Consider the following 22,134-nt stretch of genomic DNA (forward strand, 5'->3'; position numbering starts at 1 on the left):
CCAGAGGGGCAGGAGGACCCTGCTGGCCTCTGCCCTGAGATCATCAAGACCCTCTCCCTGGTGTGAGCTGGGCGCAGCTGGTGCTCACTGCACACACGTGGCTAGTGGCCAGGCCAAGCAGAGCCCCAAACTTCCAGCCACACGAGAGAGCTTGCAGTGCCTGGTTCTGCAGGTTGCCAGGTCCCTGCCACATACTCGTGGCGTGCACTCAGCCCCTGCCTCTCCACGGGACAGCAGGAGAAAGGCAGAGAGGACTGGCAGCACAGTGCCCTGCTCCTAGCAGCAATTCCAGCCCTGCCCCCTCCGTCTGCTCCTTATGGCAGGGTCAGGCCACCTCAGTCTGCTCCTGATGGCAGGGTCAGGACCACCCTCCACCCCCTGTCTACTGCAGACTGCAGGGTTAGCCCTCTACCCCTTAACTGCTCCTGACTGCAGGGTCAGGGCTCTCTTGAGTGCAGGGTCCTCCCCCCACCTACACACACACACACACACACACACACACACACATACACACACACACACCGTTTCTGATGGCATGACTTGAGCTGAGGCACAGGAATCATGGCAGGGCTGTGCAGCTTGACAGGCAAGAGGGAAAATAAAAAACTTCTGTTAGACGAGGGGGAACATGGACAGAGATTATATCTAAGTTGTTTGTTAAAGAGGAAGCCAGGGGGGAGGTATATTATGATTCTTGGTGGTGGAATATGTGCACTGGTGAAGGGATGGGTGTTTGAGCATTGTATAACTGAGACTTAAACCTGAAAGCTTTGTAACTTTCCACATGGTGAACTAATAAAATTTAAAAAAAAAAAAGAGGAAGCCAGTGAGTCCTCAGAGCTGGTCTGTGGAGCCAAGCATGCCTGCTATGAGGCTGGGATGGGGTCACTCATGGAAGAGAAGGGGTGTGTCTGCAGAGCTGCAGAGAACACTAACCCAGGAACAAACCCAGTTTGCATTTCTCTGACAATTCCCCACGATTTCAAGAATTAGAGTGCAACTCAAAGACAATGAAGCATACCCACGACCCAGCAGAAATGCAGCCCAAGACACACATGCACACAAAGACTCTTGCACACAGAAAAGTGCACATAGACATGTGCACAGACACATGAACACAGCCATGTGCATATACAAGCAAATGCACAAAGACGTGCATATACAGGCACATGCAAAAGATATGTGCACAGACACATGCACGTAGATGTGCGCACTAAGAGTCCTACACACAGACATGAGCACACAGACACATGCAGAGATATGTGCACACAAACACGTGTACATACACATGCTCACATATACATGCAGACTCATGCAGATATGTGCACAGACATGTGCATACAGACACATGCACACAAATGCAGATACATGTACACAGACATGAGCACACACAGACACATGCACACAGAACATGCACAGAGACATGAGTACAAAGACACATGTAACCAGACATGTGCACAAAAACACTGCAAACACACAGAGACAAGAACCTATGCACACTGACAGAAGTACAAAGACAATGCACACAGATGTATGCATTTTCAGACTCATGCAACACAGACGTGTGCATGTGTGCACATGTCTGTATGCAGGTGGAGTGTCTGTGCACATCTATGTGTGCATGTCTGTGTTTTCATGTGTCTTTGTGCATGGGTGTGGTGTGCATGTGTCTTTGTACTCGTGTGAGTGTGCATGTGTCCTTCTGTAGACCCAAACACATGCACACAAGATATGCACACACAGACATGTGCACACCACACTCACACCCTCATGAGTTCCCCCTCCCTAGCGCCACCCTTCTCCCTCCTCAGGAAGAAGGACTGGGTGAGCAGAGTGAGGACGCTGGCTGCTGGCTGCATGTGCATTAGTCGGGCTGGTGGGAGATGACACCCTGGATCATAAAGGAGTGAGCAGATGTCAAAGCTCACCAGTATGATGATCACTCATGTGCAGAGCAGATACAGCATAAAAACTCTAGTTATTGGTTCAGCGGGAAAGTTGGTGCTACCTGCTGTGAGCGCTGCCTTCTCTCGCTGTGCTGTGGCTTACAGGACAAGTCCCACTGGGTGAGCAGAACCAGACAGGCAACAAGCCTCATGGAGGCTCCTGGAATGTTCTAGCTGCACACCCAGTGGGCAGTGGGGCAGGTCAAATGAACAGAATTGTCACGCCTGTGGCCTGCATCTCAGGTTGCTTCTTTCTTCTTTCACACCACTTGGCCACAGTCCAGGGCAATGGACCACCTCATGTATGAGGGTGCCTGGTGTCTGCTGGGCTTTGCCAGTACGCGGGAGCTGCGGTTGCTGCATGTGGGGCTCTTCCTGCAGCTCTACCTGGCCATGCTGTACAAGTCTCCATCGCTCCTGGACTTGCTGGTGTCTGTGTTCTACACGCAGCTCTACCTGGCCATGCTGCACAAGTCTCCATCGCTCCTGGACTTGCTGGTGTCTGTGTTCTTCACGGTGGTGCCCCCAACCCTGAACCGCCTCATGTACAGTCTGAGGAACAAAGACAGGAAGGCGGCACTGAGGAGGCTGGGAACAAATGGGTGTCGTCCACCAAGATAAAGAGACTCTAGCTCATGCTCTCTCATCACTGCATACTTGGGGTCTGAGAGCACTGGCTCATGGCGGAGGGGCTGTGACGGGGATGGCGCCGTGCTGGGTGGGGGTGGCTAGCATCCCAGGGCAGACAGGGATCTGCCTTTCCTCTGACTGACAGCAGAGTGGCAGGCTGATGGGCAGTCACAGAAATCAAGTGACCACTGTATGGTCACTGCTGGCACAGGTGACGTGTGAAAAGCGGAGAGAGGCGGGGGAGGGTGTGCTGCATGCATTATCCTGAAAGGAAAGGCGCAAAGAGGTAAAGAGGCGGGGGAGGGCCACAGCTGACTGTCTGTCCACTCCCCGGTTCTCTTCCTCTTTCTCACTTTCTCTCTGGGAACAGGAGGGAAACACAGTGTCTCCCTCTGCTCCAGACACATGCTAGGCCATGAGGCCCAGCTGTGGCTAAATGGCCAAGCCAGACACGGGCCACAGAAGCTCAGAGCTGGCACCTGTGAACAGTGACACGGGAGCCATGAGGAGGTGCTGAAGCTGGTCTATGTGGGGAAATGAGGAGCAGATCCAAAAAGGAATGTGACCCCAGTGAGACCCCACACAAAAAAACCCACAACAATTTTCAGGGTGGGGAAGCTGGTCTGGGCCTAGGATGGCCACTAGCAATCTGAGCTTTGTCCCCCGAGGGTACGAGGAAGGAATTGAGGGGTTTGGGCAACAGAGGGTGGACACAGTGGTTGGCAGCTGAGAACATGCCACCCGAAGAGGGGGAAGTTGGAGCAGCAATGTCCAAACAGAGAAAGGAGTTGGACCGGGCTGGCATGAAGGGAGATGGCAGAGGGCAGGGCACTTGCTGTGTACACAACTCACCTGGACTTGATCCCTGACACCCCACATGGTCCCCAAACTACAGTGATCTCTGAGCAGAGTAAGCCCGAGACCGCCGGGTTGGCCCCAAAACACCATTCTTCCCACCCCAAAGAAAGAAAGAAAGGAAAGGAGAACAAATGAAAAGAAGAGGGGAAAGGAGACTGGACTCCCCATGACGCCTCCAACCATGGGACTGTTTGAGGAAGTGAGCACAGCCCTGCCTCTGCCCAGACACTGCGCTGCCAGTGATTCTAGGGCACAAGGCTGAGAATCTAGAGAAGGCTTGGAGAATAAGGACAGCAGTGGACCCATCCCCTCCTCTGCCCATGGAACTTACTGCCTGTGTCTATCAAGCTTTGAATGTCTTATCTATACTGTCTGTACTATATGCACCCGAAGAGGTGTACACACGCAAAGACCTGTCAGTTTGGAAGAATTAAGTTTTTAATGACGAGACATAATCTTACTTATTATTAAAATCAAAATAGGCTGAAAGCAATTGGCTGCTCTGCAATCGAGCGTATAAAGCATGTTTCTGCGTTTGTCAAAGGCAATGGATTGAGATATTTTCTGTAACAGTCTGACCCTGTGTACACAGAAAGTCTGGGTCATAAGTAACCATTTTCAGCATATGTAACCAAGATCCTAAGGGGCCCACAAGTTCTGAGAGTTAGGCAATATGGATGCCGGCTCTTCTTGGAGCCAAGGATAGCGTGGCCAGATCACTCCCAGCACACCGATCAAAGCCGACCCTTGAGGGACACAGGCCTCCTCCCTTGGCAGGCTGCTGCCAGGCCTCTTCCCTTCAAGCCATGACAAATGTGGTTAGTGTCACATCTGAGATCCTTTCTGTGAGGCAAAGTAGCCCTCTCAAGGCCCACACCTTCCCCAGACCCACGGACATGTCACCCCAGAGGAGCAGGGAGGACATGGGAAACGAGGGACCCCATGTTCAGTTTTTTGGGAGCACCCCATTCCCAGCGTCCACAAGCACCCACTGAAACACCCGACTGTCTCCCCAAGCACCCTCTACAGCACCTTGTTCTCCGTATTCCCGCACCAGCAGCCTCTGCTCCACCCTATTCCTGTGCTGCTCCCTTGTGAGTGCTCAGGCCATGGCTGAGTTCTCCTTCCGGGGGCACTTGGGAACTCCCAGGGCAACTTGGATTGGTCTAAGTGGCTCTCCTTGGGGGAAGCTGTGAGGATGACCCTGGCGAGAAGGGCACACCGGCTCTGGGGCTGCTGCTGGCAAGTGGATGGGCGGCCTAGGCATGGGATAACACCTCACAGATGGGCTGTGCCACACCTGGGAGCAGCTGCCCGTGTGCGGGTACGTGACAGTTCGCCTACCGTGGCTAATGGGAGCCAACTGCGGCCATAGACTCCCGTCCTGGGATCTTGTCCCGCCACGATTCTCCATCTGCTTTGACACACAGCAGCTAAACCTTCCCCTCTCAAGTCCAGCCCCCTGTCCAGCAGCAAGGAGGGCTCCTGTACGCCAGTGTGGCCCGGCTCAGGAGTGCCTGTCCACTGAGCCCGACAGGGACCACCCCAGGAGCCGGCACCCCGGGACACTCAGCAAAGGCTGACTGGCAGCTCACGCCCGGATGCATCTGTGCTGCAGCCTGTGACACCGCCCACTGGGCCTCTGCCTTCATGGGAGCATGGGCCCGGCACAGGGTTCCCCTGTGAGCCCTTGGGGGTGGGGCTCAGGGTGCACCGGGCACAGGCTGCCTCACCCCTCCCTGGGCTCCGGCTGGCTGCCAAGGGCCCGGCCACGGCACAGCAGGCTGCGGAGTGCTCGTTGCATGTCCCGGTTCCGCAGGCTGTAGATGAAGGGGTTCAGCAGGGGGGTCACCATGTTGTACATGATGGCCGACAGGGTGTCCCTCTCTGGTGTGTGTGAGGAGGAGGGGCTGAAGTAGACGGCAATGGCTGTGCCATAGAACAGCGCCACCATAGCCAGGTGGGAGCCGCAGGTGGAGAATGCTTTCTGCTTGCCCTGTGCAGAGGAGACCCTCAGGATGGCTGTGGAGATGAACCCGTAGGAGACGAGGATGCAGATAAAGGGGGTGATGGCCAGCAGGCCTCCCACTATGAAAATGACCAGAATGTTGATGGAGATGTCAGAGCAGGAGAGCTGAAGAAGGGGGTTGAGGTCACAGAAAAAGTGGTGGATGACATTGGACGCACAGAAGGTCAAGCGGGCCATGAGGGCCGTGTGGAGGAGGGCGTGCAGGCAGGTGAGCAGCCAGAGCCCCACCACCAGCTGGAGACACAGCCGCAGGGTCATGATGCTGCTGTAGTGCAGAGGGTGGCAGATGGCCACATACCTGTCATAGGCCATGACACATAGGAGCAGGCTGTCCATGTTCACAAAGGAAATGAAGAAGAAGAGCTGTGTGAGGCAGAGGGCATAGGGGATGGTGCGGGAGCCCGACAGGGTTTGGGCCACCATCTGGGGGATGGTGGTGGAGCAGAAGCAGATGTCCACGAGGGCCAGGTTGCTGAGAAAGAAGTACATGGGCGAGTGCAGGTGGGGGTCAAAGGTGATAGCCAGGATGATGAGTGTGTTCCCCGACACGGTGACCAGGTACATGCAGAGGAACAGCACTGACAGGCGGTGCTGCTGCTCAGCCGGGAGGGACAAGCCCAGCAGGACAAACTCCTCGACCAGCGTTCCATTGGTCTTCTCCATGGCCCCCATCTACAAGAGCAAACGGGAAAGGCAGGGGATCAACAAACAAGAGCTTCCCTTTGCTAGGGACGCGCAGAAGGTCATACACGTGATGACTCGTGTGTGTGCAGGCATGGTGCCTGCGTGTGGGTAAAGTGAGGAGCTCTCCACATGCTCTCCCAGACACTGTCTGTGCAGTGCTCTGTCCAGAGATCCAGAGGCAAGCTGGTCAGACACGCACCTTCTTAGAGAAAGATTTCCTCTCCCATATAAAAATGTGACTCTGTCACAATAACTACGTGGGGATATCTGTTGGGTGTTAGGTTGCTCACAAGATTCCCATCTGACTGGGAGTCTGTGTTGGCCACTGTGCACTTGCTCGGCCCCTTGGGAACAACTGCTTCAGTGCGTATCTGTCTCGCTGCTCTGGAGATGAAGTCCTTCCCAGGAGGACGGAGGGCACACTGCAGTCCCCTTCCCTTGGACAAGTAGTCTGTGTGCACAAAATCCCCAACACAGTCTGCTCCTTGGGTTAGCTTCCAGTCTTTGGTCCTGAGGTACGGCAGTCCTGCAGGGACTCTCCCTGAAGTGGGCACTCAAGTCCCTGCCCAACATGGACTTTACTGACTCCTGTGCCCCTGATCCTGCCCAGGTCAGTCACCACTCATCCCTGTGCTCCTCTGTCCAGCAGCTATGTCCCTAATGTCTGTGCTCCTGTGTCCAGCCTGGAGGTCACTGACCCCTGAGCTCCTGACTCTGACCAGCTTGGACGTCAATGATCCCTGTGTACCTCTTTCCACCATGGATGCCACTGACCCATGTGCTCCCTGACTTTTTGCAGCACAGAGGTCACTAACCCCTGTGCTCCTGACTGTGCCTCACACAGAGGTCACTGGGCCCTGTGACCCTCTGTACAGTCAGAAGTCACTGACCCTTATGTCCCTGACTCTGTCCAACATGGATATCTCTCACCCTTATGCTCCTGACTCTGTCCAGAACGAATGTAACTGACCCCTGTGCCTCTTTGCCCAGCCCAAACTTCACTGACCCCTATGCGCTCCTGACTCTGTCCAGCATGATGACACTGACCCCTGTGCTCCTGACTCTGTCCAGCATGACGACACTGACCCCTGTGCTCCTGACTCTGTCCAGCATGGATATCACTCACCGCTGTGCTCCTCTGTCTGGCATGGAGGTCACGATCCCCTATGCCCCTGCCTCTGTCCAGCATGGTTGTCACTGATCATGGTTGTCCCCTGACTCTGACCCTTGTTCCCCTGACTCTGATGCTCGCTGTATCCAGTGCTCAGGGATGGTCTCTTGCAGAGGCTCTTCCCTTCTTCCACTAGAGCAGAGTCACTTCTATGCCCTCAATCTGCCTTGACCTGCGGCTCCCACTGCTCTCTGGACACGAGTCCCTGCCTCTGCACAAGCCCAGGGGGCACCTTCTGTGTCAGGCTACAGGCAGCGCAGGAGCTGTGCAGAGCCTTCTTCCTGCAACATTTTCTTGGAGCATCCCGATGCTGTCTCCGGAGACGCCTCTAGTCCTACCCACTTCCATGCCTTCCCCACCAACTCAGTGTCCCCTGAGCCACGACAGGAAGGAGCCCCTTTCATGCTGTCCTTGAGAGGGGTGTCCCACAAAGGGGTGTCCTGCAGAGCGAGCTTCCCTCTCTGAGGCAGGATCTGCGATGCCCTGTTTCTTCTAGGTTTTGGGGTACCTGTGTTCAGGAAATCCCCCAGTACTGCTCAAGGGTCTGTAAGTGATGCCGGGGTCGAGCCTGGTCTGCGTGCAAATTCTGAGCTGACCACATTGAACTCTCTCTGTGGCCCAGTTATACCCATTTCCTAACTCTGCATGCTGACTTCACATCAAGCTATTTCTCTGCTGTCTGTTTCACCGAGGCCAGTGACACACTGCTGGCAGAATTTTAACTGTGATGTTGAACCCTTGGTATGCAACACGTACATGCAGACAAAGGACACGTCATTGCTACAAAATACTGTTTATGGAGACAATGAATGCACACACCCTCCTTTTAATCTCTACCTACCACACACGAGATCATCTTCAGTTTGTCCTGCCTGTGGATTATTTTGCTCAAGCTGATACCCCCCAAATCCATCCAAGTTGCTGTGACCTGAATGGCTTAATTTTTCCTTGTGGCTGCACAGTATCTCGCCATAGGTGTGTGTGTACCACTTATTTTTATTTATTCATCTGAGCATGCCAGATTAGTGGGGGTGAGGAGTGGGAACAATTAGGTCACTAGCATGTAACATGGTGGGGCCAGAGTGATAGGACAGCAGGCAGGGCGTTTGCCTTGCACGAGGCCCACCTGAGTATCTCTGGTATCTCTGGTAGCCCCGAGCACCACCAGGAATAATTCCTGAATGCAGAGCCAGGACTAATACCTGAGTATCACCAGTGGAACCCAAAACAAATAAACAGACAAACAAAAAGACTCCAAGCATGTAACATGGGAATGTAAGTGAAGGGTCTCAGGCACACCGGTGGTGTACCGAAGGGAGGTAACAGTTTGCATCCAAACCACAATGGTATGAACAAATATGGGGGCAGGGATGAGAGGAAAGGTCTTCTGAATCAGACTCGATGAAAGAATATGAAGAGGGTCCTGAACATTCTGACTGGACATGGAGAAGGCAGTAATTTTGAACATCAATACCATTAACTTGAGCGCTATTGTAGTCCTTTTCCCTGAATTAAAAAAAAAATGTAAATTGAAAGTAAAATGCAATGAATATTTTGGAGAAATCACATGATTTTGCCTCATGAATGAATTTTTGGAGGAAGTTTCCACTACATCATCCCATTCAGAGCATGTCCTATAATTGCCGGGTTTTCTTCTAGAGCTGCATGATAAGAAATTAATCTGCCCTTACAGTATTTACTAGCTTCATTGAACTATTTGCTGTTAGAACTTGCGGAGTGAGGCCCAGGAAGCCCTCAGTAGGGGCACAGGCAGTTCCGTACATACCCTGGTCACTGACTCCTTCACGGGCTGAGCCTTCCCTCCCGCAGACAGGCAATGGTCTGTGTGCAGACGTGGCGGGAGAGCAGAGAAGCCTCTCTGGGGCCATGCAGGAGGACTCCCTCTGGCACCCGCTGTTTCCTTATGTCCCCTCCCAGGCAGACTGGGCCCACCCCCTCCCCAGGGCCCAGTGCCCTTGGGGCTGTCCCATGTCTGAGTGCTCCTTCTAATGACTCGGGTCTCTTAGATCAATCGATTTCTCCCTACAGTAGATGGGAGGGGGGTTTCTCTTACAGGTGAAAGAACCAGGGTAGAAACTGGGAAAACGGAGAGCGTGCCCCACCCAAGTGTCCATCTTCATTGGGCCCTGGTCAGCCAGACTCAGAAGAAGTCCATTTAGCTCTGCTTCTGAGCAGCATTTCAGCTTCTTGCTGTCCTTTCCCTGTTTGGGTGTGTCCCCTCTCCCCTTCCCTCGAGTTTCTCCCATCGAGGACATTTCTGCAAGTGTGTGATGCTGCCTCAAGCACAGGCTCCCTGACGCTCTTCCAGTCTGGCTCTCTCGGTTAACAAAAGTTCTGCTTGAAGTGGAAATGATGGCCCGTGACTGCAGTGCGACAGGTGACATGCTGTGCCAGATACCTCTGTCCTATGTTCGCGGGGCTGCGTTCAGTGTCCACAGTTCCCTCACCTCGAAGGAAGGCTGTGCCCACAGCCTCACCAGCTCTTTACTGACCACACTCACAGCTCACACTGGCCACCGTGCCACCCCACCCCAAGTTCTCACTCAGTCTGTGGGACTTTCCAGGCAACAGCGGAAAACTTCCACACACAGGGCTGGCAGGGCACCAGTGGGGCTCTGGAGCTGGCCCTGTGGAGATGATCTGCAGCTAAATCAACCGTGCTGAGGTGGAGCTGACATCTGCCCCTCAGAGTCTAGACAGCAATGAGTAAACTGATTTTAGGTGTGACAACAGCCGACTAACTTAATTCCATGCATGGAACAGCAAGGTTGGGTGCTTCCTGAGGGCAGATCCCCTGCAGAGTCCTGAGGTCTGAGCACTGCAGCAAGGGACACAGAAGGCCATTTCTTGGGGGCAGAGGAGGGGTGTGGAAACAAAGACTTCCAGTGACCAAGGTAAATTTCCTAGGTAGAGGTTTTTAGTCATCAACTAGAACAAGAAATTCTTTCGTGAGCCCGAGTTGTAGTAGAGGGGAAAGTTGCTGGGGCTCCACGGACTGACCCCAGTTTGATCCCCAGTACCACGTACGATGCCCCACCCTCTGCTAGGAGTGACCACTAAGCGCAGAGCCAGGAGTAAGCCCTGAGTAATGCTGAGAGTTCCCAGCCCCTGACAAAGAAGAAACTATTTCATGTGATTCACCAACGTTTTTGTATTGGTAAGAGAACAAAAACCATTTCAAATGCTATTCAAGTAAAAGCTGTTGGTGGACACAAACTCTTGTCAAAGGAAATGAAAACTAAAGAGCGCCAATATTTCACCTAGAAGAAATTAAAATATCTAAATCAGTAGTTGTTAAGTCAATAAGATACAAATTAGATTCAAATTAAAACCAATGCTGTTAGGGGTTGGAGCATTGGTAGAGCGGGAAGGGTCCATCCTTTACACGTGGCAGACATGGGTTTGATCCCTGGCATCCCATAGTGCCCCTGAAGCATCACCAGGAATAATTTCTGAGTGCAGAGCCGGGAGTTACCCTTGAGCATAGCTGAGTTTGATCCCAAAAAAACAAAGAATAAAATAAATAAAATAAAACCAATGATGGTGATTTCTGAGCTGGAGTGATAGCACAGCGGTTGGGCATTCCCTTTCACGCAGCCGACCCATGTACGATTACTCCGTCCCTCTGGGAGAGCCCCACAAGCTACCGAGAGTATCGTGACTACACGGCAGAGCCTGGCAGGCCACCCGTGGCATATTGGACATGCCAAAAACAGTAACAATAGTCTCACAGTGCGAGACATTTCTGATGCCCGCTTGAACAAATTGATGAGCAACAAGATGACAGTGACAGTATAGTGACAGTGATGGTGATTTCTACAAGCAAATAGTACTTTAAATCCCTTTGTGCAATTTTGTGTCACACTAAACTCTTTCTTTGTGTTCTTGTTTATATATTGTGAGAACATCCTCTCACAGAGGATGCAGAAAATCAGTGATTTCACCATCCAGCTTCCTTGGGTTCCTTCTAGTTTCCTCATGCCCATATTCCACCCCCCAAGTCGCCTGCAATCCCTTGAATTGGTGGCTGTAAACTAGTTTATGTTGCCAAGGTTCACAGAGATGGGGGTTATAATCATATTCTCTCTTGGAGGCAAGGGAATGGTGTCTATATAACCTTATTACCTTGAGATGTTTATACCTCATGTATTAACCCAGAGTTATGCCTTCTTATTGAATATGTTCTTAGATCTTTAAATTGTGTTCTATAATTCAGCTATATTTTCTAGCAATTAATTTTATTGCATAAGACCTGTTGTATTGTTGATATATATGCATATATATAAATATTTTTGTTGTCTCTGGCTTGTTATTTCTTTACCTGTCCCTCTCCTTCTTTAAAATTTTTTTTAATGAATCACCAAGAGATAAAGTTAAGAGATTTACAAACTTTTAAGATTATGTTTCAGTCATAAAATGATGTAGTACGCATCCCTCCACCACTGCCCATTCTCCCCACCAATGTTCCCAGTATCCCTCCCTATAAATATATGTAATCTTGAGGGAATATATTGTCTATATATATATATATATATATGTAAATCTCCTGAGGGAATTCTGTTAGAACCATTTTTGTTTGTTTTGGGGGACACCACAGCAGTTCTCAGGGCTCACTCTTGGTTCTACACTCAGGAATCACTCCTGGCGGGGCCTGGTGGACGACTGTATGGAGCACTGGGAATCCGAACCAAGTCAGTCATATCACTCTGGTTCCTACATGGTCATGGTTTAGGCCTCCAGTGTTCTAAAATCTCTATACATCTTCAGCTCTATCAGTTTTCAGAGTAAAATTGTTTTATGTTTATCTGTTCACAGATTAATCCTATGTATTTAATGACTCTGATTCTATGGTCAAAGCTTGAGTTTTATCGTACATTATCAGCAGATATGCAATTTATTTTAGGCAGCAGCATGACACTGCAGTCTTTGGTTACTGAACCCAGGTATTTTTAAATTCTAGTATGTGGGATGCACAGTCCCTGGGGAAATATCCAGGGAAGGAACAAGAATTTGTTTCTCTTGATGTCGTGCCTTATGAAAGTTTATTATCATCTTGTAGATGTTTGATACACAGGTATGTGGAGGGTTATACATGAAGAATTGTGCTATATGTATAATTAACAGACAAATACATAAGTAACCTTTTATATTTTTAAAAAAAGATCTTTAAAAAATACAATAAACCCACTATATTAGATTGGATAAAGAAAGAGAATCAAGAAGTGCCCTGTAGACAATAAATCAAGGCTTATATATCCGGGAATTTTATAAAATTCAAAAGTTTTAAATATTAGAAAGAGCATATATGTAAAAAACAAAATTAGCATGATATAATATTCAACTAGAAAATAGCGACTCATGTGGCAGGAGAGCTGGTACAGTGGGTAAGGCACTTGCCTTGCACATGGCCCTCCTGGGTTCAGTGCCCAGGACCCCCACATGCTCCCCCGAACACTGCCAGGAGTGATCACTTGAGCCAAGCTCTATGTAGTCCCAAGCCAAATAAATAAAGAGTACAAGGAAACAGAGAACTGAGAAAATGCTCTTGGTCTCATGTCCGCGGACGTTGTAAGTGAAGGCTTATACTTTCCAGGGGAATTTAACATTCAAAGACAATGGACATAACTATTAACACCAAGGGCTACTCTGAAGAATTCTCTGTTCAATCACAAAGGCCTTTCCTGTCACAGTCATCCTTCAAGCACCCGCAATTCCTGAAAACACTGAGTCTGGCAACTGTCTGACTGATGGGATGGAAGCATGGGTTCTGCCTGCACCCATGAGGCGCCTCCTGATTGGACACACGCCTCTCCCTCCCCTTCCCCCCCCCCCCCCCCCCCCCCGGAGCAGTGTTCACAGACACCTGCAGGCCCCTCTGGGTCTGGCCAGAGTTGGGCCTGTGCTCCTCAAGAATCCCTGCCTGTGTCAGCTGCCTGCCTTTCCTGTGTTACCTGCCGACCCGCCAGGAGTAGCAGGCCAGAGAGGACCCTCAGGAGACAGGCCTTGGAGAGCTCCAGGCGATTCTGTGCTACCTTGTTAGCATAATGAGTCCCAGGGCTGTTCCTCAGACACCCAGCCTTCCTCCAGGCCACAGTACCTCAGGAGGCTAATGACACACTCCCTTCCTCTCAGAGCACAGTGTGGGAACAGGCCCCCCTGGCTCAGAGCCAAGCAGCCTCCAGATTCCACAACTGCAGAATCACAGCCACAGAGTTCCCATAAGACTCCGCTAGGAAGAAAGATCCAAGAACGACCCACCAGATTGATTCTACAGAACAAAAGAGGCTCTGTCTGTGTCTCAGGTACTGTCCTCTGGGAGGAAAGTGTCTGAAGGCACTGAGAGTGGTGACAAAGGCCAGGCTTCCTTCGACCTATGGCCAGCATGAGGGACATGCTGGAGAGGTGACGATGAGCGAAGTCAGTGAGTGCTGGCACGGCAGGAGACCAGTTCCGGCTGGTCTCATTCTGAAAGGAGCAGGGCGCTGCCACCCGAGGCACAGGTTGGCTCAAAGCAAAGGACTAATCCTCACCTCCCGAATTATGGGGTTGGTAGTCATCGAAACCAATGGACAAGGTCACACCCATGAGCTAATCTCCACATTTCAAACTTTAATGATTATAATTCGTATTAGTCTGAAGAATTCAAGGAACCTTTGGAGGGTTCATATCAAGGCAAATTGATAGAAATCTGTACTGCTTAGAAGCAAGAGTTTCTGACATTTCAGCCAGTGCTGACTTGCTTAGCTGACTACAATCAACAGTAAATGTACATCGACAGATTAGCTCTTCTTTTAATTTCATGTCTGGGGCTGGAGTGATAGAACAGCACATAGGGCTGTCTGCTCCTGATGGCAGGGTCAGGACCACCCTCCACCCCCTGTCTACTGCAGACTGCAGGGTTAGCCCTCTACCCCTTAACTGCTCCTGACTGCAGGGTCCCCCCCCCCCCACCTACACACACACACACACACACAAACACTTTCTGATGGCATGACTTGAGTTGAGGCTCAGGTATCATGGCAGGACTGTGCAGCTTGACAGGCAAGAGGGAAAATAACAAACTTCTGTTAGATGAGGGGGAACATGGACATATCTAAGTTGTTAAAGAGGAAGCCAGTGAGTCCTCAGAGCTGGTCTGTGGAGCCAAGCATGCCCGCTATGAGGCTGGGATGGGGTCACTCATGGAAGAGAAGGGGTGTGTCTGCAGAGCTGCAGTGAACACTAACCCAGGAACAAACCCAGTTTTGTTCCTGGATTTGTTTCTCTGACATTGTGTTTCTCTGAATTGTCATTTCTCTGACAATTTCCCACAGTTTCAAGAATTAGAGTGCAACTCAAAGAGAGTGAAGTGTATCTAGGACCCAGCAGAAACACAGCCCAAGACACACATGCACACAAAGACTCTTGCACACAGATAAGTGTACATAGAATGTGCACAGACACATGCACACATTCATGTGCATATATAATCACATGAACAAGGACATGTGCATATACAGGCACATGTAAAAGAGATATGTGCACAGACACATGGATGTAGACATGTGCAAACTAAGAGTCCTACACACAGACATGTGCACACAGACACATGCACATAGAGATATGTGCACACAAACATGTGTACATACACATGCTCACACATATACATGCAGACTAATGCAGACACATGCAGGTATGTGCACAGACACATGCATACAGACATATACACATAGACAAATGCAGACACATGCACACAGACATGAGCACACACAAACACATGTGCACAGAACATGCACAGAGTTACAAGTACAAAGACACATGTAACCAGACATGTGCACAAAAACATTGCACACACACAGAGAACGGTGCAAGGACCTATGCACACTGACAAAACTACAAAGACAATGCACACAGATGGATGCACATTCAGACTCATGCAACAGAGACGTGTGCATGTGTGTACACGTCTTTGTGCACATGTCTGTATGCAGGTGGAGTATTTGTGCACATGTATGTGTGCGCATGTATCTGTGTTTGCATGTGTCCTTGTGCATGTGTCTTTGTACTTGTCAGTGTGCATGTGTTCTTGTGTGCACCCAAACACATGCACACTACATGTGCACACAGGCACGTGCATACCACACTCGGAAATGAGTTCCCCCTCCCTAGTGCCACCCTTCTCCCTCCTCAGGAAGAAGGACTGGGTGAGCAGAGTGAGGACGCTGGCTGCTGGCTGCATGTGCATTAGTCGGGCTGGTGGGAGATGACACCCTGGATCATAAAGGAGTGAGCAGATGTCAAAGCTCACCAGTATGATTGATCACTCATGTGCAGGGCAGATACAGCATAAAAACTCTAGTTATTGGTTCAGCGGGAAAGTTGGTGCTACCTGCTGTGAGCCCTGCCTTCTCTCGCTGTGCTGTGGCTTACAGGACAAGTCCCACTGGGTGAGCAGAACCAGACAGGCAACAAGCCTCACAGAGGCTCCTAGAATGTTCTAGCTGCACACCCAGTGGGCAGTGGGGCAGGTCAAATGAACAGAATTGTCACGCCTGTGGCCTGCATCTCAGGTTGCTTCTTTCTTCTTTCACACCACTTGGCCACAGTCCAGGGCAATGGACCACCTCACGTATGAGGGCGCCTGGTATCTGCTGGGCTTTGCCAGTACGCGGGAGCTGCGGTTGCTGCATGTGGGGCTCTTCCTGCAGCTCTACCTGGCCCAGCTGCACAAGTCTCCATCGCTCCTGGACTTGCTGGTGTCTGTGTTCTACACGGTGATGCCCCCAACCCTGAACCCCCTCATGTGCGGTCTGAGGAACAAAGACAGGAAGGCGGCACTAAGGAGGCTGGGAACAAATGGGTGTCGTCCACCAAGATGAAGAGACTCTAGCTCATGCTCCCTCATCACTGCATATTTGGGGTCTGAGAGCACTGGCTCATGACGGAGGGGTTGTGACAGGGCGCTGTGGTGATGGGTGGGGGTGGCTAGCATCCCAGGGCAGACGGGGATCTGCCTTTCCTCTGACTGACAGCAGAGTGGCAGGCTGATGGGCAGTCACAGAAATCAAGTGACCACTGTATGGTCACTGCTGGCACAGGTGACGTGTGAAAAACGGAGAGGGGCGGGGGAGGGTGTGCTGCATGCATCATCCTGAAAGGAAAGGCGCAAAGAGGTAAAAAGGCAGGTGAGGGCCACAGCTGAACTTCTGTCCAGTCCCCGGTTCTCTTCCTCTTTCTCACTTTCTCTCTGGGAACAAGAGGGAAACACAGCATCTCCCTCTGTTCCAGACACATGCTAGGCCATGAGGCCCAGCTGCGGCTAAATGGACAGAGCCAGACACGGGCCACAGAAGCTCAGAGCTGGCACCTGTGAACAGTGACACGGGAGCCATGAGGAGGTGCTGAAGCTGGCCTATGTGGGGAATAAGGAGCAGATCCAAAAAGGAATGTGACCCCAGTGAGACCCCACACAAAAAATCCCACAACAATTTTCAGGGTGGGGAAGCTGGTCTGGGCCTAGGATGGCCACTAGCAATCTGAGCTTTGTCCCCCAGGGTACAGGGAAGGAATTGAGGGGTTTGGGCAACAGAGGGTGGACACAGTGGTTGGCAGCTGAGAACATGCCACCCGAAGAGGGGGAAGTTTGAGCAGCAATGTCCAAACAGAGAAAGGAGTTGGACCGGGCTGGCATGAAGGGAGATGGCAGAGGGCAGGGCACTTGCTGTGCACACAGCCCACCTGGGCTTGATCCCTGACACCCCACATGGTCCCCAAACTACAGTGATCTCTGAGCAGAATCAGGAGTAAGCCAGAGACCGCTGGGTTGGCCCCAAATCACCATTCTTCCCACCCCAGAGAAAGAAAGAAGAAAGAAAGAAAGGAAAGGAGAACAAATGAAAAGAAGAGGGGAAAGGAGACTGGGCTCCCCATGACGCCTCCAACCATGGGACTGTTTGAGGAAGTGAGCACAGCCCTGCTTCTGCCCAGACACTGCGCTGCCAGTGATTCTAGGGCACAAGGCTGAGAATCCAGAGAAGGCTTGGCAGAATAAGGACAGCAGTGGAGGATATACCCTTCCCCTCCTCTGCCCATGGAACTTACTGTCCGTGTCTATCAAGCTTTGAATGTCTTATCTGTACTGCCTGTACTATATGCACCCGAAGAGGTGTACACACGCAAAGACCTGTCAGTTTGGAAGAATTAAGTTTTAATGACGAGACATGATCTTACTTATTATAAAAATCAAAATAGGCTGAAAGCAATTGGCTGCTCAGCAATCGAGCGTATAAAGCATGTTTCTGCGTTTGTCAAAGGCAATGGATTGAGATATTTTCTGTAACAGTCTGACCCTGTGTACACAGAAAGTCTGGGTCATAAGTAACCATTTTCAGCATATGTAACCAAGATCCTAAGGGGCCCACAAGTTCTAACAGTTAGGCAATATGGAGACCTGCTCTTCTGGAGCCAAGGATAGTGTGGCCAGATCACTCCCAGCACACCCATCAAAGCCGACCCTTGAGGGACACAGGCCTCCCCCCTTGGCAGGCTACCGCCAGGCCTCTTCCCTTCAAGCCATGACAAATGTGGTTAGTGTCACATCTGAAATCCTTTCTTGAGGCAAAGTAGCCCTCTCAAGGCCCACACCTTCCCCAGACCCACGGACAAGTCACCCCAGAGCAGCAGGGAGGACATGGGAAGAGAGGGACCCTGTGATCAGTTTTGGGGAGCAGGGCTCCTCTGGTGATGCCTCCACAGGTACTGGTTCATATATATCCACTTTTGTTTGGAGTCCTTGATTTACTTGTTATCGTGCGACAGGAAAGTTAGGAGACAAAAGCAAGTGCTTCGGTTTTTAATGTCCCATGGCTTTGTTTGGTTGGAAAGGACCACTGACCGCTGTGCCGGCAGAAAGACTAAGAGCGGAAGGGGTAGCACAAGACACACTTTCTGATAGAGACTGCCCAGGGCTTCCCAGGTACCAGTGGCTACCAGCATCCCCCTAAACCGGGAGCCACACCAGCAGTGTTCCCGGCCCTCCTGCACTTAGGCCCACGGAGCCACCAGTAGAAGCAAGGCAGCAGGTCACGGGGTTCACCTTTCTGCACCTGTGACGGGGACTGGGCCACCGACTGGCAGTGAAGGCCACTGCCTTGGAGCCGCTCATCCCCTGCCCACAGAGCCTCTCCCAGAGCACCTCATTTCCTACCTTCACCCAGCACCTTCCAGAGCATCTCCTTTCTCTACAACCTCCTGAGGAGCCCCACAGCAGCCGGCCTATCATATGCTAGGCACTGGCCCCAAACCCTGTTCCCGGATCACCCAGAATCCACCGTATGGCACCCCAGTCTCTGACAGTCCTCCAACCAGCCCCACAGCAGCCTATGCTGCCATCTTGCCTGAGCCTAGAGACCCCCCCTCCCACACCTAGCACCCCATTCCCAGAGTCCACAAGCACCCACTGAAACACCCGACTGTCTCCCCAAGCACCCTCTACAACACCTTGTTCTCTGTATTCCCGCACCAGCAGCCTCTGCTCCACCCTATTCCTGTGCTGCTCCCTTGTGAGTGCTCAGGTCATGGCTGAGCTCTCCTTCCGGGGGCACTTGGGAACTCCCAGGGCAACTTGGATTGGTCTAAGTGGCTCTCCTTGGGGGAAGCTGTGAGGATGACCCTGGCGAGAAGGGCACACCGGCTCTGGGGCTGCTGCTGGCGAGTGGATGGGCGGCCTAGGCATGGGATCACACCTCACAGATGGGCTGTGCCACACCTGGGAGCAGCTGCCCGTGTGCGGGTACGTGACAGTTCGCCTACCGTGGCTAATGGGAGCCAACTGCGGCCATAGACTCCCGTCCTGGGATCTTGTCCCGCCACGATTCTCCATCTGCTTTGACACACAGCAGCTAAACCTTCCCCTCTCAAGTCCAGCCCCCTGTCCAGCAGCAAGGAGGGCTCCTGTACGCCAGTGTGGCCCGGCTCAGGAGTGCCTGTCCACTGAGCCCGACAGGGACCACCCCAGGAGCCGGCACCCCGGGACACTCAGCAAAGGCTGACTGGCAGCTCACGCCCGGATGCATCTGTGCTGCAGCCTGTGACACCGCCCACTGGGCCTCTGCCTTCATGGGAGCATGGGCCCGGCACAGGGTTCCCCTGTGAGCCCTTGGGGGTGGGGCTCAGGGTGCACCGGGCACAGGCTGCCTCACCCCTCCCTGGGCTCCGGCTGGCTGCCAAGGGCCCGGCCACGGCACAGCAGGCTGCGGAGTGCTCGTTGCATGTCCCGGTTCCGCAGGCTGTAGATGAAGGGGTTCAGCAGGGGGGTCACCATGTTGTACATGATGGCCGACAGGGTGTCCCTCTCTGGTGTGTGTGAGGAGGAGGGGCTGAAGTAAACGGCAATGCCTGTGCCATAGAACAGTACCACCACAGCCAGGTGGGAGCCGCAGGTGGAGAATGCTTTCTGCTTGCCCTGTGCAGAGGAGACCCTCAGGATGGCTGTGGAGATGAACCCGTAGGAGACGAGGATGCAGATAAAAGGGGTGAAGACAACTAGGCCTCCCACAATGAAAGTGACCAGAACGTTGATGGAGATGTCAGAGCAGGAGAGCTGCAGAAGGGGGTTGAGGTCACAGAAAAAGTGGTGGATGACATTGGACGCACAGAAGGACAAGCGGGCCATGAGGGCCGTGTGGAGGAGGGCGTGCAGGCAGGTGAGCAGCCAGAGCCCCGCCACCAGCTGGAGGCACAGCCGCAGGGTCATGATGCTGCTGTAGTGCAGAGGGTGGCAGATGGCCACATACCTGTCATAGGCCATGACACATAGGAGCAGGCTGTCCATGTTCACAAAGAAAAGGAAGAAGAAGAGCTGTGTGAGGCAGAGGGCATAGGGGATGGTGCGGGAGCCCGACAGGGTTTGGGCCACCATCTGGGGGATGGTGGTGGAGCAGAAGCAGATGTCCACGAGGGCCAGGTTGCTGAGAAAGAAGTACATGGGCGAGTGCAGGTGGGGGTCAAAGGTGATAGCCAGGATGATGAGTGTGTTCCCCGACACGGTGACCAGGTACATGCAGAGGAACAGCACTGACAGGCGGTGCTGCTGCTCAGCCGGGAGGGACAAGCCCAGCAGGACAAACTCCTCGACCAGTGTTCCATTGGCCTTCTCCATGGCCCCCATCTACAAGAGCAAACGGGAAAGGCAGGGGATCAACAAACAAGAGCTTCCCTTTGCTAGGGACGCGCAGAAGGTCATACACGTGATGACTCGTGTGTGTGCAGGCATGGTGCCTGCGTGTGGGTAAAGCAAGGAGCTCTCCACATGCTCTCCCAGACACTGTCTGTGCAGCGGTCTGTCCAGAGATCTGGAGGCAAGCTGGTCAGACACGCACCTTCTTTAGAGAAAGATTTCCTCTCCCATATAAAAATGTGACTCTGTCACAATAACTACGTGGGGATATCTGTTGGGTGTTAGGTTGCTCACAAGATTCCCATCTGACTGGGAGTCTGTGTTGGCCACTGTGCACTTGCTCGGCCCCTTGGGAACAACTGCTTCAGTGCGTATCTGTCTCGCTGCTCTGGAGATAAAGTCCTTCCCAGGAGGACGGAGGGCACACTGCAGTCCCCTTCCCTTGGACAGGTAGGCTGTGTGCACGTAATCCCCAACACAGTCTGCTCCTTGGGTTAGCTTCCAGCCTTTGGTCCTGAGGTACGGTAGTCCTGCAGGGACTCTTCCTGAAGTGGCCAGTCTAGTCCCTGCCCAGCATGGACTTTACTGACCCCTGTGCCCCTGATCCTGCCCAGGTCAGACACCACTCATCCCTGTGCTACTAGTCCAGCAGGTATTTCCCTAATATCTGTGCTCCTGTGTCCAGCATATAGGTCACTGACCCCTGCACACGTGACTCTGGACAGCTCCGACGTCAGTGATCACTGTGCCCCTGACTCTTTCCAGCACGGATGCCAATGACCCCTGTGCTCCTTGACTTTGCCCAGCACAGTGGTCATTGACCCCTGTGCATCTGACTGTGCCTAGCCAGAGGTCACTGGCCCTTGTGCCTCTCTGTGCAGCTCAGAATTCACTGATTCGTAGGTATGTCCCTTACTCTGTCCAGAACGGTCATCTCTCACTCCTATGCTCCTGACTCTGTCCAGAACGAATGTGATTGACCCCTGTTCCTCTTTGCCCAGCCCAAACTTCACTGACCCCTGTTCGCACCTGACTCTGCCCAGCATGGATGTCACTGACCCTTGTGCCCCTCTGACCATATACATGTCACTGACCCCTGTGTTCTGACATTGCCCAGCACGAAAATCACTGACTTCTGTGCGCTCCTGACTCTGTCCAGCATGACGACACTGACCCCTGTGCTCCTGACTCTGTCCAGCATGGATATCACTCACCTCTGTGCTCCTCTGTCTGGCATGGAGGTCACGATCCCCTGTGCCCCTGCCTCTGTCCAGCATGGTTGTCACTGATCATGGTTGTCCCCTGACTCTGACCCTTGTTCCCCTGACTCTGATGCTCGCTGTATCCAGTGCTCAGGGATGGTCTCTTGCAGAGGCTCCTCCCTTCTTCCACTAGAGCAGAGTCACTTCTGTGCCCTCGCAATCCCCCTTGACCTGCGGCTCCCACTGCTCTCTGGACACGAGTCCCTGCCTCTGCACAAGCCCAGGGGGCACCTTCTGTGTCAGGCTACAGGCAGCGCAGGAGAGCCTTCTTCCTGCAACATTTTCTTGGAGCATCCCGATGCTGTCTCCGGAGACGCCTCTAGTCCTACCCACTTCCATGCCTTCCCCACCAACTCAGTGTCCCCTGAGCCACGACA

The 22,134-nt window shown here is 52.4% G+C and overlaps 2 protein-coding genes across 2 annotated transcripts; both read right to left on the reverse strand.

Annotated features, from left to right (window-relative positions):
* Positions 1-5,163: 5,163 nt before the first annotated feature.
* Positions 5,164-6,126, reverse strand: LOC101542769 (olfactory receptor 1C1). The gene has a single exon (XM_004611607.2). It carries the CDS (start codon positions 6,124-6,126, stop codon positions 5,164-5,166), a length of 963 nt encoding a protein of 320 aa, XP_004611664.2.
* Positions 6,127-19,514: 13,388 nt separating this feature from the next.
* LOC129401855 (olfactory receptor 1C1-like) lies at positions 19,515-20,477 on the reverse strand. The gene has a single exon (XM_055124766.1). The coding sequence runs from the start codon at positions 20,475-20,477 to the stop codon at positions 19,515-19,517; it is 963 nt and encodes a 320-aa protein (XP_054980741.1).
* Between the last annotated feature and the right edge of the window lie 1,657 nt (positions 20,478-22,134).

This window comes from Sorex araneus, chromosome 2 (genome assembly GCF_027595985.1).
Source record: "Sorex araneus isolate mSorAra2 chromosome 2, mSorAra2.pri, whole genome shotgun sequence".
Taxonomy (NCBI): Eukaryota; Metazoa; Chordata; class Mammalia; order Eulipotyphla; family Soricidae; genus Sorex; species Sorex araneus.